Source organism: Apodemus sylvaticus, chromosome X, assembly GCF_947179515.1.
Source record: "Apodemus sylvaticus chromosome X, mApoSyl1.1, whole genome shotgun sequence".
NCBI classification, from domain to species: domain Eukaryota; kingdom Metazoa; phylum Chordata; class Mammalia; order Rodentia; family Muridae; genus Apodemus; species Apodemus sylvaticus.
In genome coordinates this window covers 61,162,003-61,185,112 of record NC_067495.1, presented here as the reverse complement: position 1 = coordinate 61,185,112, position 23,110 = coordinate 61,162,003, and the positions used below count along the sequence as shown (strand labels likewise).

The 23,110-nt window shown below is 45.3% G+C and overlaps 2 protein-coding genes across 3 annotated transcripts in view; one reads left to right on the top strand and one right to left on the bottom strand.

Annotated features, from left to right (window-relative positions):
* Nucleotides 1-1,038: 1,038 nt before the first annotated feature.
* Nucleotides 1,039-10,834, top strand: Awat2 (acyl-CoA wax alcohol acyltransferase 2). Its single transcript, XM_052171437.1, has 7 exons — nt 1,039-1,181; nt 7,853-7,963; nt 8,304-8,374; nt 8,574-8,778; nt 8,999-9,173; nt 10,022-10,221; nt 10,409-10,834. Exons 1-7 carry the CDS (start codon nt 1,097-1,099, stop codon nt 10,561-10,563), a joined length of 1,002 nt encoding a protein of 333 aa, XP_052027397.1. The 5' UTR covers nt 1,039-1,096; the 3' UTR covers nt 10,564-10,834.
* A 1,829-nt stretch (nt 10,835-12,663) lies between these two features.
* The window catches only part of Eda (ectodysplasin A), a 369,285-nt gene continuing 358,838 nt past the window's right edge, over nt 12,664-23,110 (bottom strand). The window contains exons 5-8 of one of the 2 annotated variants that reach the window (XM_052171435.1): nt 21,843-21,877; nt 20,868-20,919; nt 18,221-18,351; nt 12,664-16,501 (exon numbers count right to left, since the gene is read on the bottom strand). In XM_052171435.1, coding sequence (XP_052027395.1) covers nt 16,250-16,501; nt 18,221-18,351; nt 20,868-20,919; nt 21,843-21,877 — 470 coding nt within the window. In that variant the 3' untranslated portion in view covers nt 12,664-16,249. The remainder of the gene's footprint in view (nt 16,502-18,220; nt 18,352-20,867; nt 20,920-21,842; nt 21,878-23,110) is intronic. The other variant, XM_052171436.1, reaches the window with a different exon arrangement.

The following is a 23,110-nucleotide window of genomic DNA, read 5'->3' as shown; positions in this document are numbered from 1 at the left end:
CTGTCACATGGGTCCCAGGGATGGAAATCTGCTTGTCAGGCTTGGTGGTAAACACCTGTACCTGCTGAACCGTCTCATCAGCCCGAGTCACTGTATTTTTAAAAATAATTTAAAAGGATTTACTTATTTGTATGTTCATGGGTGTTTTGGGCACATGTATGTCTGTGAACCATCTGAAAGCCTGGTGCCAAGAGGGTCAAAAGAGGGTGTTGATTCCCCTTGGACTAGAGTTTTATGTGCAGTTGTGGACTACCATGTAGGTACTGGGAATTGAACCTTGGTCCTTTATAAGAACAAGTGCTCCTAAACATTGCATGATCTCTGCAACCCCATCCCCTATTCACTGTATTTTAACATCTGCTTTTGATATGTGTAACTCAAAATCCTATCAAAATATTGAGAATATTACTATCCCTCCCCCAATTTCCATCAAATTACTTCTCAGTCGTTCTTAGCAGAAGCAACAAGTGCTCTGATTTTTCATGATAGACAACTTTGGCATAGTATGTACTAACATTTGTGGAACTACTCGGTAGGAATTTTGCTCAGCAAATTCTATCTGCCCACGGTTACACATGTGATGTCTTTACTGTGTGCAATGACCTGAAGGCTGAAGGTGTTTCTAGGCCTAGCCTGTGACCTGGTCAGCCTTCCAGCTATGTTCTTACCAAGATCACCAACAGAGACCTACAGAGATGTAGGCACTGAATCTCTCCTATTTGAGTCCAGGATTTCTTCCTACCCACAGTTCCCCTATTTTCAGACTGGGCTTGGCAGCTGCTCCCTCGCCCTGTCTCACCCACTCACTTCCCACATCAGGGATTCATCCACTATCCAGGTGCGCCAGGGGGTGTCACAATCCCAACTCAGACTGAGCTCAAGTAGGTAAAAGTGCAGGTGGGTAGGCAGCTGGAAGGAATTGGACAAGCAGAGGCGGTAGGAAGCCCTGCAGTCTTGTGGAAGGGTGGGACAAGGGGAGGAGCATATGCAACAGTTAGAGCAGAAAGACCAGGAGAGACAACATGGCAAGCCCCAGAACAGTCAGGGCAGGACAGCCAAACAGCGTTTACCTGGAACTACTGAGATTCTGGACATCATGCTCTGGCCCACCAAGAAGGACCTCAAGACTGCCATGGAGGTCTTTGCTCTTTTCCAGTGGGCCCTCAGTGCCTTTGTTATAGGTGAGTCTTCAAGCTACTCAGGGCATCCAACTACATGGGCTTGCCTGGTATTGAAGGTTTTAGGGTGGTATGATGCTCACCGATTAAGCTTTGTGTTGTTCTAGGCAAGCTAAAACAGATGTTCGCACTGGCCTGTGGCCCCACCCACCTGGGCAGGGTATTTGTGGTATCTGTGCATGACTACATGGACGTGCATGTGTCTGTCTGTCTGTGTGTGTGTGCCTTGCTTTAGGTTTCACTAGTGAGTACCACGAGGTCGGACAGTGAGGTGCAGAGGTCATGTTACGGAGTCATGACAAGCAAATTCACTGAAGCAAGCCAGGAAGAGGGATGTGGCTGCAACCACAGGAAATCAAGCAAACTGTGACGAGTTAATTTTATGGCAGAGGGGTCTTTGGAAACCTGCTGCCCAGAGGAATTTAACCATGTATCCACCAGTTTTCAACATCTATACCATTGACCCTTTATAAAAAATATATGTTGGTCATGGTAGTCTATATACTGGAACTAACCTTCCCTGCAGGAGGGGGCATAAAAAAGTTCAAGGAATTTTATGTGACCGTTCATGTGAATACTGACAGGAGTCAAGGGCATGGATTTAGCTATCTTGTCAGCACTCTGGGAATGAAGAATACAGGTAAGCCTTGGGAATATGAACCCGGTACAGTGGCATGCCAATGAATAGTACGGTAGGCATTTCTTACCTCTACCAACAAGCAGCCTAAAGACACAGAGTGGGAGGGGTAGAGTTAGTCACCAGAACCATTTATATTATTTTGGCCCAACTATTTTTACATGTATTCTTTCATTCTAGCTGATGCTAATCTTAAGTCATAATGATGACTACATATGTAATGCTAAATCACAAGCACATAGTATTAGCTAACATATATTAGCCTGTTTAGTCTAATCACCTTATGTAGCTAATAATCTGCATTATGTAATTGAAGAGGGGAATTCCGTGCAGTGGAAGTGATTTGCCCAAGCTCACACAGCTAGGCAGTGGCAGAGCTGGACTGTCATTGAGCTCCCAAAGGCTAACATTTGCTCTGAGGGTCCCTTTCTTTGTCTTTTGCATCTGCTCACTGCAGATTGGGAGGTTGGGTGTGGAGCTTGGTGTGCACACAAGACTGGCAGTCTTGTGAGACTATATTCTTGTTCACACTAAATGCACCAAACACATTGGTAGGAGTCTCAGCTGACTGTGGACTCTATTGTTCAGATTGGTACAGGCACAGCCAATTGTTTACTGGAAACTGTAGCTTCAGGGGTTGCCATGGCACAGGAAGACAAGTGCTTGAAGAGCCTGTATGCAGTCCTAGCTACTGTGGATTGAAGTGAGAAATAAGCCACAGCCTTATTTAATACGAATCATATTATTATTACTGAGTCTATAAAAAGACAGGCTGGCCTTCTACATTTGCAAAAGCTCTTGACTGAAAGGTAAAAAGACCAGTTCACAATGACCCCTCTCAAGTAAGGGCCAACCTCTGTTTGGCTGCAAGCTCAGCTGTCTAGTCATGCCTCCAGCTGCTGACTCAGGTGACTGGGACCAGGAAACTGCAGAGAGCACCGGCCTGTGTAGGCAGGGCTTCTTCTACTAGGTTAACAGGGTGCTTTGACTTTGGTTATAGGATTTTTAGAAATTTGAGTTTGTGGCAACTGCAAACTTTCTGTTTAATGGATATGTACTGGTGATCTGAAATGCGTGAGACTAGAAGTGTTTTAGATTTTGGATTTGGAGGGGAATAGGGTGGAATATTTGCAAACACACAATGAATCATACCAGGGGATTGCCAAAATTGCATTTCTGTCTGTGGCAATTTTTATACAATATTTTAATATACGTGTATTTTGACAGTGACTGTCACATGAGGTCAAGTATTGAGTTTTCTACTAGAAGTGTGATATCAGTGTTTAAACCTTTTAGGCTATTGGAATATTTTGTACTTGGACTTTTAGGATTTAGGATGTTCAACCTGCCCTGTTTTCCTCGAGTTCTTCTATACCCAGTCTTGTTACTATCCGCCTTTCTATCATTGTTACTGTTTCCACAAGACAGCAAAGTCTCCAGGGTCAAAGAACTGAGTTTGAATTTGGGGAGAATAATTATTCATTGAAGGCCCAGGAAGTGTGAACATTTTGGTTGGCTTCCCTTTACTAGTCTTCAGTCACACACCTCAGACATAGCTGTGTTAACAGTGTGTGTGTGTGTGTGTGTGTGTGTGTGTGTGTGTGTGTGTGAGAGAGAGAGAGAGAGAGAGAGAGAGCATAAATGGGCATACATTATATATGTGTATATAATGCACACACACACACACACACACACAAGCCATGGAATATACATATGAGTGTTGAAAACAGTTTCTGAAGTCTAACTTCAGAGTCTAGCTTTACTTTTTATTATGCGTACAACTTTTAGCAAGCTACTTGCTCTCTTTCTTTGAAAAATGGGTATATTTTCGGTATGTTTGTCAGGATACTCTAGGTGACCCTCTGGTGGCTTAAGTGAACAAATGATCATTTCTCGTTCACACCAAATGCACGAAAGAGGTTGGTAGGAGTCTCAGCTGACTGTGGACTCTATTGTTCAGATTGGTACAGGCACAGCTAATTGTCTACCGGAAACTGTAGCTTCAGGGGTTGCCATAGCACAGGAAGACAAGTGCCCGGAGAGCCTGTATGCAGTCCTAGCTACTGTGGATTGAAGTGAGAAATAAGCCACAGCCTTAATTTGAAAATCCTCAATTATGAATGAGGTTGAGCACCTTTTTTATGTTCATTGGTAATTAGGTTGATTTTGGGTTTTTTGTTTTGTTCTTTTTCGTTTGTTTTTGTTTTTGGTGTTCTTGATTTGTTTGTTTGAGACTTGTCTCATGATGTAGCCCTTAGTTGGCCCAGAATCATCACTATGTAAACCAGGCTGACCTCAAGCTTACCTAACTCGCCTCTGCCTCCAAGGTGCTGGGTTTAAAGTTGTGTGCCACCATACCTAGACTGAGTTGATTCCTGAAGGACAAATAGGAAACCAGTGAGGAAGGGATGAGCTTTGGGAACAGAAAATGCACAGCACTCAAAAAGGCCAGAGTCAATGGGTCAGGAGTACGCTGACGGGGCTGACGGGGCTGACGGGGGTTAAGTGAGTTGGGAGTGAACTCAGAAATGCTGCTTAATATACTTTTACTGAAGGAAGGAGGGACGGGGGTGGGGTAGGGGAGGAAGAATTACAGGAACAGGTCCGGGGAGGTTATAGAAAACACTGACAATTGTTGGAAGGAGTTTAGTCTTCTGCAAGGTCACGAGGAGCCAAAACATGGTTTAACATGGGACAATGACATGAGACTTGTGGGTTGAGAGTCTATTGTAGCTCTTTGAAGCAAACCAATTTCAAAGAGTCAGGGAAGCAGTGATACCAGGGTAAGTAGGCTATTGAGATATGGTGGGATTTGAAGAAGGCTAGTAGTGATGTGGATGGGGAGAAGAAGAAAGGTTACAAAAGAGTCAAGGGATCAGAAAATAAATATAATATGGGAATTTAAAAAAAGTCAGTGAGAAAAAGAAAGACACCATGAGATGTTTTTAGCTGTGCATGAATTTGAGCAAACCCTAAGAGAAATGAAGTGTCCTTTGGACTAGACCAACCCCTCTAATTGTCCAAGAAATGTTCTGTGGCCCATGTCTAACTGCTGGCCCTTGCTCTACCACGGTGCCCCAACCCCAGCAGTGGTCATTTTCAAGTTTGTTGTTTTTTAAAATACTGAAGTTTATTATATGGAATTTCTAAACACTGTTATTGTGTGATGGGATTTTAGGCATTCTCTGTTGACCTCCCAACATGGAAAATGGAGTTTGCTTGGATATTTTTACCTCTTCCTTCCAAAGTTGTATTTTCCTCTTCCTCTTCTTCCTTTTCCTCCCCCTCCTCCTTAGCTCCTCCTCCCCTCTTTTCTTCTTTTTGGAGACAGAGTCTTTGTATACAGTGTCCTGAAACTCATAATGTAATCCAGGCTTGCCTTCAACTCAAAGAGATCTGCCTGCCTATGCCTCCCCAGTGGTGGGATTAGAGGCATGCACCTCTTTGTAAGGCCCCTTCCAAAATTCTTATAGCACAGTTTGGTTAAATGTCTGACTACTAGGAAATATTAGATTTTCTTGTGTGATTTTTTTTCTTGGAACTAATAACTGACTATCCTTTTAATTAATAATTTTTAAAGATTTTTCACTTTATTGTATGAATGGTTTGCCTGTATGCATGCATGGACATCATGTGCTTTCCTGTTGTGTCAACTTGAAGTGGAGTTAGAGATGATTGTGAACCGTGATGTGTAAGTACTGGGAATCAAACTCAGGAACTCTCCAAGAACAACGAGTGTGTTTAACTCTTGAGCCATCTCTCCAGATCCCTCATTTTTCATTTACTAGATATCTTTTACTTATTACTAATTATCTTTAATACCTCTCACATTTTCTTTCCTTGAGAACAGCATGGCTGGAACCTAGCATCTCCCTATTACAGTCTGGCTGTTGTAACCAGAGTGCTTGAGGCAACCTGGGTGCTAATGTTAAGGTATTCACTATTGGGTTATGCATCTATTAGGCTGAACTTGAATGTGGCCAAGATTGGGAGTGTCTTTGAATTTCTACCCTAGGTGCCTTGCTTGCTTGTTTTCAGCCCCATCCCTCCTTGGTTTCCTCCTTTCTTGGACCTTTATTTCCAATATGGATTCTATGTGTTCTCCCTCATTTTGGTGAAGCATGTTATCTAGTAGCATTCAAGGAAAAAAAGACATGGGAGACAAATTATCTGAGACTGTATATATCAAATTCTCTGTCTTCTCATTTCAACAGTGATTTTGCTGCATCAGCTATAGATCATGTAAGTTCAGAAGTTCTCCAAATGTAGTAAGTTTGAAATACCATGAATCCTGAATACACTAGCCAGACAAGGTGTCTTATAAGGGTAATCCTAACACTTTGGCAGTTGAAGCAGGAGGATTGCTATGAGTTGAGACCAGTGTGGGCTATCATACTGTACTATGAGACTTTGTCTCAAAGCAGCAAACCAATAACAAACTAACCAACAAATAATACATTTGATGCATCTACTGTGATAGCTTAGTCACACAGCACACTGTCCTGTATCTGCATGGTAGTGTGGCTGACTGGAAGATGAGACCTTTTGCTGCTGTCCACCATGAAACACAATGGTACCACAGCTAACATAGGAAAAGAGCAAAATATAGTTTCTGCTAGATTCCTGTTGCCTTTCTACCACCAGAAAGTATAAAACATTGTTACGTTTAGCTGTTGTAAGTTGAAAATCATTTGTGCCTGAATCCAGAATCTTTTTAGTTCAAATTTTCAGCAAATAATTCTCCCATTAACCATTGAGCAGAGGAGAAAAGACCTAGAGTTCTAATTAATTTTTTTGTCAGGAATTCATCCAGGGTTTTGATGTTTGAGCCTGAACTTCACCTCTACCTCTTGGATCACCGGATCCTCCAGATTCTGAGTCTTTCCTGACTTTTCCAAAGAAGCAAGCACACTTCCTGTAGGCATCTCCTTTGTAGGTGGTTGGAGAGATCTCAGCTTGCTTTTTTATAAGCTTGTTATTTCTCTCTTTATCCACTTTACATGGGCAAATGTTTTACTAAAATCTCTCATCTACTGTAGACTCTCATCAGCATTTCTGATTCTTTACTTGTGGGCCTATAGTCCTAAAATATTTAAATTGTTTTCATGAGGCTCCAATAAGAAGTCAAGACAAAATGTAGTCTCTCTATCATAGATTTTTCTTTGTTTGCTTTTTGTAACCTCTATTTTGACCCACTTCCCCACATAATCTTAGCCCTGGCTGCTTACACTTCCAGTAATAATTCCAATCGAATGTGGAACCCTATAACTCTTAAGTCATTCTTTCCTGACATAGAATTCTATCTTACTTCAGCTGAGCACAGTCCCGTATCTTATTGTAGTCCAGCTTTTGTTTATCATTGCTCGTTGTTTTGTGTACTTCTAATCGGGTGAAGACGGGTGTTGTCTTTCTCTGGCATCTCCTCTTACAGTAGTGCTTCTCAACCTTCCTAACGCTGTGACCCTTTAATATAGTTCCTCATGTTGTGCTGACCCCCAACCATAACATTTTCATCGCAACTTCACAGCTGTAATTTTGCTACTGTTGTAAGTCATACTGTAAATATCTGTGTTTCCCAATGGTCTTAGGTGACCCCTGGGAAAGGGTCCTTGGACCCCATAGGGTTCATGACCCACAGGTTGAGAACTACTGACTTACAGGGCTGATGCTGAGAAGAAAATATAAGTTGGAGAAAAACTGCTCTAAAACTTCAAATGGCCAATGGCTCTCAGTGGCTTCTCACCCCCTTAACCTAGCACAGTGCTGGGACAGGCTCTGGGGGTGGGAGGCCTTTTTGTCATTTGAAGCTTAGCTATGAGGAACACACTTTTCTTCCAGACTGAAATCGGGTTCAGAAGGTCAAGGGGGATAGCACGAGGTACATGGCCATGTGGGCCACCTGTAAGGTGGGGAAGTGACTGTTGAATAGGCCTAGGTCAGAGTGTGTGTGACCTTGAGGTGGACAGAACTCAGCAGGGAGACATTTAATGTGAGGGACTGTTTACAATTCATTGACTTTGGGCTGGGTTCCCTCTAGCCACCACTGTGATCCTTGTCAATCTCTACTTGGTGGTGTTCACGTCGTACTGGCCTGTCACTGTGTTGATGCTCACCTGGTTGGCTTTTGACTGGAAGACCCCTGAGAGAGGTAAGGGATGCATTGCCATATATTCCTCCTGCTCCTCTCCTAATCCTGAGGGGCTATGGATAATTTCCAGGCAATCTTTCAGCCTGTCCCTCCCTGGGCTAGGAAAGCTGAGGGAAGGGGGTCCTTTTAAGGTCTTTGGACTGATGTTGGTAAGAGGAAGATAGGGTTGGATTTGAGAAATGAAGCAGAGGCTGGGCCTACTCTAGGCTGGTCTGGATATGTCTATTCGAATTTCCATGTAGGAGAACAGGAAAAGGCAGCGAGTGAGAGGACCGCTGGTAACCCTAAAGGGGCTCAGAAAGGGAGAGTAAGGGTGGGCAGAGCTTTTCTGTGCTTTCAGGTGGCCGCCGGTTCACCTGTGTGAGGAGGTGGTGTCTGTGGAAACACTACAGCAATTACTTCCCACTCAAGGTAAGCCATATAGAGCTAAGTAGCTCACTGACTGTGCATTTGGGTCAGAATTGGGGTACAGGGTATGGCCACATGGGGGAAATCAATGGCTTCTGGACTTGTGTGCTGCCCAGCCTGAATTGCTGGAATTCACAGTCCTTTCTCTTCCAGTTCTCTTTTTCTCTGTCTCCAGCTGTCCTGTCTTCACTTTCCTCTACAGATTGTGAAGACGAAAGATATTTCACCCAACCACAACTACATCCTTGCCTGCCATCCTCACGGGCTCATGGCCCATTCATGTTTTGGTCACTTTGCCACTGAGACAACAGACTTTTCCAAGACCTTTCCTGGTATCACTCCTTATATGCTCACACTAGGAGCCTTTTTCTGGGTGCCTTTCCTCAGAGAGTATGTAATGTCTACAGGTGAGTGACTCATAGGGGATAAAGCCACAGAGAGGGCTAGCATAAGGAGAACCAGAGGATGTGTGAGAACAAGGTCAAATCCGAGATTGTCTCAGGTGCCAACAAGCTTCCCAAAAATCACAGGCTAGAGAAGATGCTCCTTGTATTCATGGAAGTGGGGAGGGATAGTTTACAGGAATTGGTAAGGAACCAATGACCTTTGGCTTTTTCTGAACACTAGGGTCCTGCTCTGTGAGTCAATCTTCCATGGACTTTCTGCTTACCCAGAAGGGCACAGGCAACATGCTTGTTGTCGTAGTTGGTGGCCTGGCTGAGTGTAAATACAGCATGCCGGGCTCTACCACCCTGTTCCTGAAGAATCGGCAAGGCTTTGTGCGCATAGCCCTTCGACATGGGTAAGGATAGCTACAGGGACATGGGGGTGGGATGGAATGGGGAGGCTGTCCAAAAGTTCAGCAAAGAAGAATACTAGACTTTGAGGAAGTGATATTTAAAGAAAAAGGAAGAAATATGCAAACAATAGTTATTAAATAGAACCACCATAAAAATAGATGCAGTGTGTGCATACATGCTTGTGTGTGTGTGTGTGTGTGTGTGTGTCTGTGCTTTTGAGACAGGCCATTAGCCTGGAATTTACCTGGTAGAGTAGGCTGAACCAACAAGCTTTAAAGCTACACCCATCTCTACTGCCCTAGCACTTGGGTTACAAGCATGTTTCCATACTTGGCATTTTTTTAAAGTGGGTTCTGGGCATTCAGTTCAGATCCTCATGCCTTCATAGAAATCATTTTGCCAACTGAACTGTCTCTCCATCTTTCTGTGTACAAATTACATTCAATTTTGTCAGTTAAAAATAAAGTACAAAGGGGAAAATCCACCTATGGGTTGCAATAGAGCTGTGCAGGGTGCTGTCCTTGAGGCGTTGCACTGGCCAATTTCTCTTCAAAAGGACTGGGGTTGAACCTTAGGACAGAGAAAGCAAAACTTCTTACTGTGTGGCCTAGGGAAGAAAGCATATGCAATGGACTTTGGGCATTTTTAGACAAGTGCTTCAGATTTGGGCATTCCAAGGAATCACTATGCTTGCTTCCTTGTGGAACTGCTGCTTTCTTCTTAAAGGCAGTCTAGTCTAGGCCATGGGGCACCATAGTTAGCTGGGACCTTGATACAGAAGGACTTGAGTTCTAGGGAGCCTGTAGGTAAACCCAGGGGATGTTGGTGTTCAGCATGTCTTCTTCTGCAGGGTGTCTCTAATCCCTGCTTATGCCTTTGGAGAGGCAGACCTCTACAAACAGCACATTTTCACTCCTGGGAGCCTTATCAATCGCTTCCAGAAGTGGTTCCAGAAGATGGTACACATCTACCCCTGTGCTTTCTATGGGCGTGGCTTCACCAAGAACTCCTGGGGCCTTCTGCCCTATTCTCAGCCAGTAACCACTATTGGTGAGTGGGTCCTTCTATTAGAAGGCTTAGTTTAAGTTCTAGGATCCAACTGTGGTTGGAGGCAGGGAGGCTCGGTAGGAAGTGCTGAGCACGAGGGTGAGGGTCAGGGTGAGCTGGGTCCCAGGCTGTCCCTAGGAGTAAGCTATTCTGATGTTTTTCCCTTTTCCTTTTCCATTCCCTTTGGCAGTCGGGGAACCTCTACCATTGCCCAAGATTGAGAATCCAAGCAAGGAGACTGTGACCAAATACCACACACTCTATATTGATGCCCTACGCAAATTGTTTGATCAGCATAAGACCAAGTTTGGCATCTCAGAGACCCAGGAGCTGGTGATAATTTGAAAGGCATTCCCTTGACTGGAGGCATGGAGCCCATGACAACAGGCCAAAGTGAACTACGGAGCTTCACTTCTGACTTGACCAGTCCTCACTGGAGGGAGGTGGTGGTGTGTGTCCATGTGGTTGTTTCTGTGCCCATCCTTTTCCACCTCCATCTCTTAGTCTTAGTATTTGTCCTTTCCCCAGGAGACAGAGAAGACCCTAGGCAGAGGTCCACTCAAGTCACTGGAGGTTCATGAAAGCATTAGCAGCAAGGAAACCTGTGGGTAGAATAAACAGCCCATCTCTGATACTTTGTGTTCCAGCTAGTCTGTTTGGAGGGCTCTAAGACTTTGTGTGTCTGTCATTGTCCTGGCTTCAAGACTCTTATAGGACTGGGTATCTCAAGAGCCAGGGGACATTGGGTTCAGTCTGTAGCATGTTCAGGACCTATGATTTTTAAGGGCAAACCATCACCTCTTATCCTATTTCTTCAACTGTAAAATGGGACTAACTATCCTTCCCTTGCTTACCTCAAAGACTTCTGTCAAGTTTAAATGTTATTCCATGTGACTAAACATGATAAACTGGAGAGTGACACAAAATTATTCTCCTCCAGCTAGTTAATCCATTTCTTGTTCCAAAGAAAACAATGTCCTAAGGTTCGTGGTGTCCCAATTTCTAAAAGAAAGTACAGTGTGGTGTGTAGAATGTTGAAGTAATTTTCTATCCCTTAGTGACCCTTGTCCATACCTACTTCCCATCTCCTAAAGCCATACTAGAAGGATCAGCGGTTTAGTTCTAATTTCCCATTTCTACCTCAGAAACTTGTATGCACTCGCTTGGCCTTACTAACAATGCTCTTTGATAATCAAATGGGATACCTGGCCTTCAGTACCCATGAAGAGCTTGCTTTCTGAGTCTCTGAGTGGCAAGTCTCTCACCCTCTTAGCCCAGTGGTTGTCGCAATCACATATTACACAATTCAGTACATAGGCCCTCTTGGATGGATGGCATATGATCTAATTATTTACCCGCATCAAGTTTATCACGTTGGTTTAAGACTTCCTGTGTACTGACTACAGTGTGGCACCCTCCCTCTGTCCCGAATGCTTATCTCATGTGGTTGTTTGTGCATGGTATGGCAAAAGGCATACTCTCCTACTGTTTTCTATCTGTGCTATTTATTTCTCGTGCCAGAGGTTCTACTTTCCTTGGACTTCCATAAGGTGTTTGTTGTTGTTGTTGTTGTTATTATTATTATTAGGTTATTATTAGTATTATTATTAGGTGAATCCCAGGGTCTCACACTAAAGATATGGTCTACCACTGAGCGACTTTCAAAGGCGTTCTTAAATTTTTGAGGCTTCTGTGACTGAAACCCTCTCTCAAAAGCAGTGAGAGGACCAACCTGGGTATCAGTATCCAAGCCATGCTTATCTAGCCATTGTGGGCTCATATTGCATTACCTGAGCATCATGTTCTCCATAATCGGCCAAAGTTGCTGGGGTTGTGAGACGTTCTCATAACTATTCTGAGCTATCTATTACTTACTGGCTAGTCTTCTTCTCATCTTCTTCCTTAGAATACCTTCCAGCCGACAGCATCGGGGTCAGGCAGTAGAGGCAACATGGCCCAGTAGAAAGCCTACCAGGAAACAAGCCAGGCTGAGACACTTACTAGTTGAGTGGTCTTGGGGGAGCTACTTGACAACCTTGAACATTTGTTTTGTTTGCAAATTTGTATATTAATTGAGGAGTCTAAGGTTGGATGCCTCTGAGCTGTTTCGGGGAAGGCTTGGAGTGCTGTAGATGTCACACTCAAGTTGAAAGTAGTCCCATGCTGTGTGTTCTTGTCCTGTGGCAATCTGCCTTCTGGCAACACATTGAGCCCCTGAGACTTGTAGTTCTAGAAGAACTAAAGGTGACTAGGGCAGAGGTATGTAGTACAATGCAGAGAGACCATATGGGATACGCTGATAGGACTTTTGGACCAGCTTCTGGTGCTCTCACCAAAGTGTGTTTCTTGATCCTCCCCCGGAGTTCATTTGTGGTGGCATCATTTAGGAAGAAGCATGTGTCATGTGGGAAAAGCTCAAGATGATTTCAAGGATGGTGAGGGGAGCACTTTATTTGCAAAGAATAAACCATTAATTTACACAAACTTACATCCCTGTTTATATACATTATATATATATAGTTTATATACACAGTATCTCACACAGGATGCTGATTTCCCCAAAGCAGCATTGGGCCTGCTCCAGGCCATTCTCCCCTTATCCTCATTAGCTGGAAGTTTTTTTGAAGAAAGAAATGACACACCTCACCCTCTCCTGGAGAGAGCCCTGAAATGAATTAAGAAAACAAATCAGGTTGTGTAGTAGGCATGGCTCAGGGACAGCCCAGGCAAGAGTGGGACTTCAGGCAACACTAGGGAGGCCTAAAAACTGTCTGGCCCAGAGACAGCCTAAGCTTCCAGCCCAGAGGCAGGAGGTGCGCAAATATCTTGGGGGACTATGTGTGGGGAGGCAAGTTCTGATGGAGGCTGTCGCCACACTCCCTGCCTTGCCAGGCTCCTGAAGGGAGATATACACTTCTAGCTTTGAGCCTGTGGGTGTATGTAAGAGGAGGCCCCATGGGACAGGTTGCTCTGCCTCCTTCTCCTGCTGAGTTTGGAGGTGGGGGCCTGCCTGCACACTGTCCTAGGCGGGCCAGTTTCTCTGTCTGGACATCAATTGCATATGAGTAACAGGATGGGATGTAGGTTGGGCTGCATTTCCTTTAAAAGCCTTTCTAGGTCAAAGATTTCTCTACATCTGTTTGCATCCACTAGAAGACACATAAAATGCAAGCACTCACATGAGGACCAAAGCCCTTGTCTCTGGGGTCCTTAGCCTTTTCTTGCTAAGCCTAGAGATTAGGCTCAGGATGGATACAGGGGCGACTAAGGCAAATGATACATCTTCCAGGGAACCAGTAGCTAAATAACATCCAGCAGGTACGATTTTGTGCCAGCTTGGCTTTTGAGGCTCAAGCAGCTGGTAGAGGCTCCTGCCGTGCAGTTTTTCTTCTAACATGTCATCTGCTTACACAAACATGTCCCCATCCTATTCTCTATGCTAACCTTGGGATAACTTCACATCACGACAATTCCACACTGTAAATCTATATCCCTATTCTCCTATCAGTAAATGCTTCATTACTTTGCCAATGAGCACAGCACAGCAGGCCTCCATTCTCTACTATTCCCTTCCCCCAGCCTTCTTCATCTGGGGCTCATTGTAAGGGTTCAGAATGAAGAAAGAGTAGCGAGAAGTCTATTTCTCCTATGCTATCCATGCACAGAGCATATGTTGGGGTCAGGCATGTCCTGCAGAGGCAGTTAGGAAACTTCCTCTATTTCCCCAGAGCCGTCTGGCTTTAGCATAGTGCTCTTAGGTTTTCCCTCCATTCTTGAAAGGGCAACCTCTCAACATTAACATGAGGAAGATGTTCTGGCAACATTAAGGTCTTTGTAATATGGCAGGAGGAGAGAAGGAGTCACATTTAACCCCAGGAATCAGACTGGCTCCCAGAACTAGTATCTAGGGCCAGGAACGGAAGACGGGAGACCTTGCCCCACACAGTAGCTCCTTGTGTAATAGTTGTTGCTTTTATCAGATGGGTGAAAGGTCATGAAGGCTACCAGTTCTGTGGATCCTAGAGCTCAACTCAGGGTTGGAAATCACCCAAGACTTCTTCCAGAGCCTGTGGCAGCCAAGAGAACAGACAGTGCCATATCAATGAAAATGGAACATTGCTAAGTTTCTCCCTAGGACTCCGCAATGATGTCAGTTCTATGTGATCACTTTTAATTTTTCTTTCTGGACTCAAATTCCACACAGTGCTCTGTGTGGTAAGACAGTTGGGAGTCAGACCTCACTAAAAGCTAAGGCTTGTGACTCATGGATGAGTACTTAGTGAAAGCACTTTCGCTTCCAGCCTTACCTATACAATGGTAACTGTGACAATTCTCTGCCCCTTCTTCTTCAAAGGAAATTATGAGGAAGCAACCTTTAAACACTAAGGAGAGGGTCTGTTAGTTCTTTCTACCACTGCTGATTGTTCAAGGCCTCCAGGGTCAGATGCATGTATAAAATTGACCTCATCTCTGGTTGTAAGGCGTCATTAGCATTAGATAAAGGATCTTTGTCCTACCACCTCTTGTCCTGACCCTTGAAGGACCAAGCAATATGGCTACTGGGAAATGAAGGTACAGCTGAGAACTCAGTATCTGATATTCTCAATGAATTTCAGGGATGTATTCCCCATCTATCTCTTCAAAAAGAAATACACTTCAGGAGCAACAGAACAGGCTGGACAAGGTTGATCTTTCCAGCTTTGGGCTGTGCCTGGTACCCTGAAGCTAAGGCAATTGGAAAGCATAAGACCATGCAGGGAAATTGGTGGAGGTGTCTTTGGATCTGAAGCAGGAGTCAGAGTCCTACCTCAATAGCCAGACAGATGCTCTAGGAAAGCAACACAGAAAGACTTGGCTGGTGGGCCATCGCCTGCTCTTGTTTCAGATAAGATCTTGGGTTTCAACAAACATGGACAACATTTCCTGTTCTATCCTCACTTTTACCCCTCTCTGGGAAAGATAGAAAAGCTATACTTTGCTGATGCCCAAGGGAGTCTAGGGTTTGGGAATTCTGAACTCTACTGTGGCAGGCAACTGTTGAGCACCACCTATGTTCAAACTCTAAGGGGCTTTTGGAGTGTTATCCAGTTTAACCATCCGTTCCCAGACACAATTCGATTAGAATTAGATGAATAATAATCGTATTGCCTAATCAATGGACAATTCTTTGTGCTCAGGTAATTTAAAGAATACACCGTGAAGCACCTGTCTCAAACAGAGGTAGGCACTGTGGAGAAAGAAGACATAATTTCTAGTCAGTCTGGGGTGAGGGTGACAGTTGGGAAGACCCCAGGTAGTTTTCTGAGAGCAGAACATAGCTGTAAACACAGTGAGACATGCATGGCCCCAAATATAGCTTCTTACATAGGCAGGCTTGTGGCCATTCCTGCGATGATTCCAAGGCAAAGCACAGTTCCCAGCTCTGGAGTCCAGCAAGCTGCCACAGTATACCTCTTGGCCTGAGTGGGAAGTTTTCTTTGAGTCTCTAGTAGGTTATAGTGCAATGCAGCAAGAATGCCTCTTTTGCCAAGGATACTTACTTGGCAGGTTATTGCCCAGGTCTTTGCCACAAGGACTTGCCTTCTTCTGACCTGACCCTCTCCTTAAGTTGAAACCTAATGCCACCCCTAGCCAGGAGAGAAGAAGTCCCCCATCACCTCTAGAATCTGAAGTGCACTTTGGCTTTTTGTGGCCTACTGTCTTGGATCCTTTTAGTGCAACAAATGATACATCTGGTGAGGGACCTAGGGGTTGAGGAATCACCATAAGCCAGTCAGCAGGGAGCCTAGGAAGGCTCTGCTTCTCCAGAACCCTGGGGCTCCATCAACTGTCTTGGCAGCTTAAGGTCATTCTGGGAAGTCACACAGGCCTTGTCATCCTGGAGTCACTGGGGAATAAATATCACGGGGCATTTCTCTCTGTGGCTGCAACGCCAATATACCTCATTCCACACACAGCAGCACTTAGGGGTTCTGGGAGTCCTGGCTCCCAAACCTGGGGCAGGGGCATGGCCAGGATGGAATGGGAGAATCTAGGATGCAGGGGCTTCACCCAGCCTGATGGCCCCAAAGAAGGTAGTGTGCTTGCTCATATTGATAGAGATGTCAGCGTGCACCATCTTCACGGCAATTTTCTGCCTGGCCTTGAGGAGGCACACGCCTGCAGTATAGCAAGTGTTGTAGTTGGTCTTCCCTGTCTCAATGCTGCGGGTGCACTGCAGGAAGGGCTTCTCATCCACCACCACCTCGTAGCTGGCAAAGTCAGTGAAGTTGATGTAGTACACCTGGGTGAGAGGCAACAAGAAGGGATTGGGGGAGAGAGGAAAAAGAGGGTGGGGCCCTCCCTTGGTGGTCAGATAAAACCTCCTCAGATGAGCTGCCAGTATACCCTGTGCAGGGGCAGGGCCACCCAAAAGTGTGCCTGTTGGTCGGCAGGAACAGCAGGATGACAGGATCGCACTGTCCTTCCCCTAGTCCATGGCTTCAGAGGGCTGAGCAAACCTTTCTTACAGCCTGCCTGAGGCCGAGAACTGCCTTCCGTGCCATCTCACTGACTTCACTCCATAGCCCTGGCATGAAGCAGTGCTTCACACCCCCTAGGTGCTTAATCAACGCCCTGGACACACCAACTTCCTCTTCTCACACTAAAGACAATTTAGGAATACACTTCGAAGTCTCTGGTGCCCCAGGGAGGTCGCGGTACTGACTTCCCATTTCTCTAGGCTATGAATAGGAGCTTCCTAAGCTCCTGCTCTTCTGTCCTGCAGTCCTCTCCCATACTCAGCACAGCGTGGCCCCTCTCTCCTGCTGACTGAAGAAGCAGATCCTGAGAGATGGGGAGCTGGCCTATACAAATGAGACAGTGGATGCAAATCCTAGGCACCTAACTTCATTCTGTGGCCAGGAGAAAGTATGAGCCCAAGGCCTGGCCTCATGGAGACTTTCTTAGCTCATGTGGATCACTAACTCCTAATGCTCTCCTGAGTCCAGACATTTAACCTCCACCCTTCATTACCTTTTGCCAGCACATCCCATCCTCAGTTCATGGAATTTAGTCCACAAGATATTGGGGTTATGCCCATGTACCCCATAGGAATGGGGACTGTCCTTCATTTGACACCTTAAATCACTTCATAAAATGACTCTTTGTTGGAAGCAGCATATTTAAATGGTACATCATCTCTTGGGTCAGAACCAAGCAATGAAAGGATACTCTGTGCCAGACCCGTGCTGGTTAACCCAAGTTCTCCAGTCATTTTTTTCTTGAGAGCCATTTGTCAGTTTCATAGTCCTTCCATTCATCTCCCTGCTTGCTGCCTGCCTCCTGGTAACCCTGACCTCAAGGCCTATGTACTCGTAGCTCTGAGGAGAGCCCCGATGGAGGCGCACAATGAGGGATGGAAATGAATGGTCACTGGCAGACCTTTGGGGAATGGGCCCAGGGCAGGAGAAAGACAAAAGTGGAGGGGAGAAAGGTCTGGGAGAATGACAGCAAGAAGGTGGCGACAACAACAGAAACAGACAGAAACAAATGGGAGAAAGAGGAAGGAAAGACAGTCAGAAATCTTCTTGAGGTAGAGAGAAGGTTCACAGGAGCACTGTTCATTATCACGCCCATGCTAGCAGTGTTGTGGGGAGGGATCTCCGCAGCTCTGGAACTTGGTCTTAAAAGCTTAGAGCAAGGTCAGGTCCATCTGTTGAACCAAACAACTCAGAGGGGAAATGAGAGCCTGGGGCCCTGAAGAGGGAATCAGACAGCAGGGTGGTGGAGAGGCCCCTTTACAGTTTTTCAGTGATATTTTTCTAGGGGGGAAATGACATGGGTTTCTTCGCCTTTCCTCCCTTCAACTCCTTCCCAGTGTGAAACCCCGCCACCCCTTTTCCCAGCAGTGCAGGAAGCTAGCCATTGGATGGTTTTGGCTTGCTCCACAGTGCCCCCTAGGTGGCCTGCACCATATCTGCACCCTGGATATGAGAAGAGTTAGGCCTAAGACCGTACTCACTTCTACCTGACTATAGATGAAGTAGGTGCCGTCCACCAGCACCTCCAGCTGCCCGCTGCGGGGATGTAGCTTAAACACCTTGGGGTTCATAGTGATGCGGGACCAGTCATTGAGCACTCCACCTGAAAGATCTCAGTATGAGAGAAGGGCAGTCACTCAGTACATGTCAAAATAATCTGGGCAACAGAAATAAATACCAAGCAGTAACCTCCCTTCCCCACCAACCTTATCTAATTCCAATGACCACAAAAGTTTCAAGGGCCAAGATTCTAAAAGAACATTTGGAAGCTGGAAAGGTATACTGTTTGAAAAGTGGCTTCTAGGCTTGACTGGGGGGGGGGGACAGGGGGGCTATGAATGTGCATATCAGTCTTTGTCCTAGCATTCTTGACCATTCCATCAATGGCTCTTTACTTTCTAGCTGGAATCTGAGGTGGTGATGGTGAAAGAGGAGAGTAGGCACATAACCACATTTTCTTTGTTGTTATGGTGACTGCACAGACAAAATCCAGACACTGAGTGGCAGGCTAAGTCTTCGTATTCAATTTCATTTTGCTAGCAATATCACCCGAATTCCTCTCTTGTCTCAGAGGTTCCTGTGTTTTTGTCTCTTCTTAATAGATTCTTTTCCATGGTTCCTCCACACCCACTCCTTTCTGGGAAGCCTCCCGAGGGCCCCAGGAAACCACTTAATCAAACAATCCATCTGTCTGGAGAACTAGATGGTGGTAATTCAGTATCAGGGGAGATCACTCAGACTCCAAGGCAGCTGGGGATAGTGACCACCAGTAACCAGGCCCCAAAGAGGGTGAGCTTTACAATGCTGGGGATGGCCTGCCACGTTTCAGTAGACTGAATGTGCCTAGGAGTTGAGGCAGCCTTGGCAAAGTGTTTGTTTCATATCCTGAATTTAGTTGGGGACACAAGCATGAGAGGATGGAGGAATATTTCTCTGCCCATCCGGCAGATAGAAAGCTCTTCCTTCCTACCACACGAAGAGGGAAACTAAGTTCACAGAGGCATTTTCTCTCAGCACACAAAGAGATTGTTTTAACCATCCGTTCTTGGCCAGTCTTAGAAGGTCTGACTCTCTGATGCACGGGGAGGGGCAAAGAAGGCCATCGAAGTCCTGGCTCCAGTACGTCAGTGGACTGCTCTGCCTAGTGTCCTCTCACTGTCGCCTTGCTCCTCTTGTCTGCTGGTCAGCAGAAACTACTACTGGGAATTTGCCTGCAGGGACTGGAAATTGTCTTGCTGTTATGGTAGTGGGGGCAAACTGAACAGCTTCTGCAAAGGTCACCACTTAGATACCCAAACAAATCTATTTCCTGTCTGACTATGTTCTTCCAGAAAGGATGATCATGGCCCACCCAGGACCCTGGGTCCTACAGTGCTTGGCCTCCTGCAGGGCTGCTAGTGTTTTCCTCTTCCTCTACTCTTGTACTTGTGAGGCCGTTAGGCTGGGTATTCACGTGACAGTCAAGGGAGCAGCTAAGTTCAATGATGAGAGGAACTCAGCACAGACACTTCAGGACTGACTGTGCTCTTAGAAGCTGTCCCCAAGTAGAGGTTTTGGAACCTTCATTTACTGTTTCTGCCCACAGCCCCTCCCTTGGTCTGTTAGCTGTTTGCTGCTTTCCAAGACTCCTGGGGGTTCATGCATCTTAGGCTTTGGGCACCCTGGAGACTGGACATTATTTCAAAGCGCTGTTCTTTAATGAATGTTCATGTCTCTTTGGGGGAAGGAAATGAACCTAATCATTTAGTGGGCTGCATCACTGAAGCAGCAGAGCACAGTGCCGAGACCTAGAAAGATAGGCTTTTGAATCTCAGCTCCTCACTTAACTACAAAATCTTGGGCTAGTTAAATTAAGGTCTCTGAGCTTTAGTTTCTGTGACTGTAAAAAAAGGAGCATTGCAACACTTCCCTCATAGGACTCATAGGATGGTTGTGAAGGTTAAATAAAAAGACAAAACCATTGGGAACCATTTACTTTGGTATTTCTAGTCTCTTTGGAACTCTTGTCTCCACATGTCATAAATGAAGGTATAACATGGAATCAGCATTTCTAAGTCCCATTAACATGTTTTTGCTTTTGATAGACATTAGTGTCTCTTACTTCCTAGACACTAACATGTCTCCTATCTGGGAGAATCACTCTCTCCAGCCATTTTCTGTATAGAACAACCAGACAAAATAATGTATTTAGTATATATCTAATTTCCTTCGTTTGCACTGTGAAAATGCTTACCAAATTACACATATTTCCATGGTGACTGATATCACCACCAAGGCACTCTAGGTAGATGGTTTCCCAAGTCCTTTTCAAATCCCACATTAGTGGATTAAAAATGCAATTTAGGGGCTTAGGGTGTAGTTCAAAGGTAGTATGTTTGGTTAGTATTCACGAGGCTCTGGGTTTGCCCCCTTATACTGCAAAAACAAAATTAAAGACAATTTGGGTGTAGCATTTGGTTTTGGTGCAAGCAGTTACTTAGGACAACCAGTAGAGGGCATGATGGAGTAGGAAATGTCCTTCTATGCCAAGGATATTCAGGGACTAGGGAGGAGCTAGGCTGTCTGATTATTTGGAGGCTGGGAATGAGGGAAACTCCTAGTAGGGAGAGAGAGTACTTTGATTCTTACCATTTTTGACTTGAATTGCTGACCCTTGGCCCTGCAGATGCACCACAGCTGGCTGAGAAGATGAAAAGAAGAGAGTCACTTAAATGGCTGTTTGCCGTGTCATGCAGTCCTGTGTTCTTACCTCTGGCTTCTAGACTCTTTGTATTCCAATTCTGGTCTTTCTCCCTCTGCCTTGAGATATTAGCAGCCATATTTCTCCTAAAACATAGTAAGGCTCTATAGCTCTACCATTTCTTCACTATGTGACCTTCAGTGAAATGCGAGGCTTTTCAGTTGAGCTTTATCCTCAACTGGAAAGTGGGAATTATAAGAATCTGTGCTGGCCACTTTCACAGGGTGAGATCTAATAAGGTCGTGAATATAAAATTTCCCACAAAAATGTAAGGATTGTGCAGCTCTGTAGATTTATCATTGTGGCCAAATAACTGTAATGAAGCTAGTTGCTGGAGGGGACAAGGTGAGGCTAGGCAGTAGAATCTGCAAGAAGGCACAGATTGGAAAACTCAAGGACTAGGTAGGAACCTATAAGACCATTAAGGGAGAAGCCCAGACTGGCCTCAACCTACAGCTAGTAGTTGGCTGCTTTTCATGGACACACAAACTCTCAGCTTCAGATTCTAGGCAGTCTGAATGCCATCAGGCATCTGGGGTGGCCTGGAAGTCAGAGGCCTAGGAATATAGGCCTGATAGGCAGGTTATTTCTATGGACTATTGGATCTGGCTGTAGTGACTCTCTGTCACTCATGAAATGAGTAAAATGGTTTAGGCAAGACTGTGTTCCCTTAGCTAAAGGCACATCCTTGGGCTGAAACTTTTCAATTCATAGACCTTGGCAATGGCTTCTAGTGATAACCTCAGAATCTCCAGGACAACATAAAATAAAGCCTCTGGGAATTTCATAGGCAGAGGACTTCTAGGTGACCCCAAGCCTGAGGTCATCCCTCCTCCCCAGGAAGACAGTAATCCCCAGCCAACCTGGTTTTCCCGAGTTCCAGTTTTATCAGCAGCACCTGCAAAATAGGATGGGGCAGTCAGAGTGCTGTGCTCTTTGCTACTTCCCTTTCCCATTTCAGCAGCAGGGGTTTCCGAGCCTGGATTCCAGGGCCAGCCCGGTAGGAATTTCCTTCTCCAGGTCTTACAGCTGGAGGGAGTCACAGTACTACATGGGCTGCCAATGGGAGAGAACATCTCCTCCTTCCCATTCCTGTCCCTCTCAAGGAACTTCATTCACCTTCAGAGGGTCTAGATGCCAGCATGGAAGCTGGCCTCTGGCCAACAGTGGCTCAAGGCAAGCCCCATCAAGCACCCACAGAGAGGAGAGTGAGGCTGTGTGTGTCGCTGTATGTCTGCAAGACAATGGCACTTGGCTTTTCTAACCCTTGGTTCTCTTCTTACTGATTTCACGAGGGCCACTGTCATTTATAAAGATCTTGTTTCTTTAAGTGTGTCTCTTTGACTCTAGGAAATCAACTCTATGAGTACAGGGACCACTTAGCAATATATCTCTTTGTACACAGAAATTGTTCAATTAATATTTGTGGAATGATTGGATTTAAAAAAAAAACTTTTATCTCTCGTGGCCATGGTAACACTGCTGAGCCTGTTTGAATTACAAGTGGAAGAATCTGAATCCTGCTGCTGAATTCTTAGACCCAGAGAAATCAGGTTTAAGAAAACCTCAAGATACAGGAGGGGAGCAGGAGGAAAACATAACAAGTAGCATGGGTTCAGGCAGTCTTCCTCCTGTCAACTCTAATGAGGCAGGCTTGGATCTGCAGCTATACCTGTTGCATGCCCCACTGGGCTCCAGGAGAAAGATGCGAAGGGATGGAATGGCATTTGAACTGCAGCATGGTTCTTTAAGGGTTTAGTGTGAGATGCATTTGGCTTAGGGACAGGGTGGTCTTGGTGTCTGGTTTTGTTAGACACAGCCTGAGTGATTCATAAATTTCTAACTACTCAACTAGAAGGGACTATTTGTCTACACCAATAGGAAAGGAGTCTCAAAGTACATGGGAAGAAACTATAATAGTGTTGCCATTTTGTCCAGTCCCCAACATTCTTCCCACAAATTATTTCCATGCAAATGTCATGTGGTACTCTAAGCTGGAAATTAGAATAAGCCAAATCTATAACTACAGGAACTCCAGTGAATGGCTGGGACCTCTTTCTCATACCTCTGTTTTTGGCTCATATGAGCTTATTGGCTCAGTATATGGAGGAATAGAGCCAAAGACGGAATG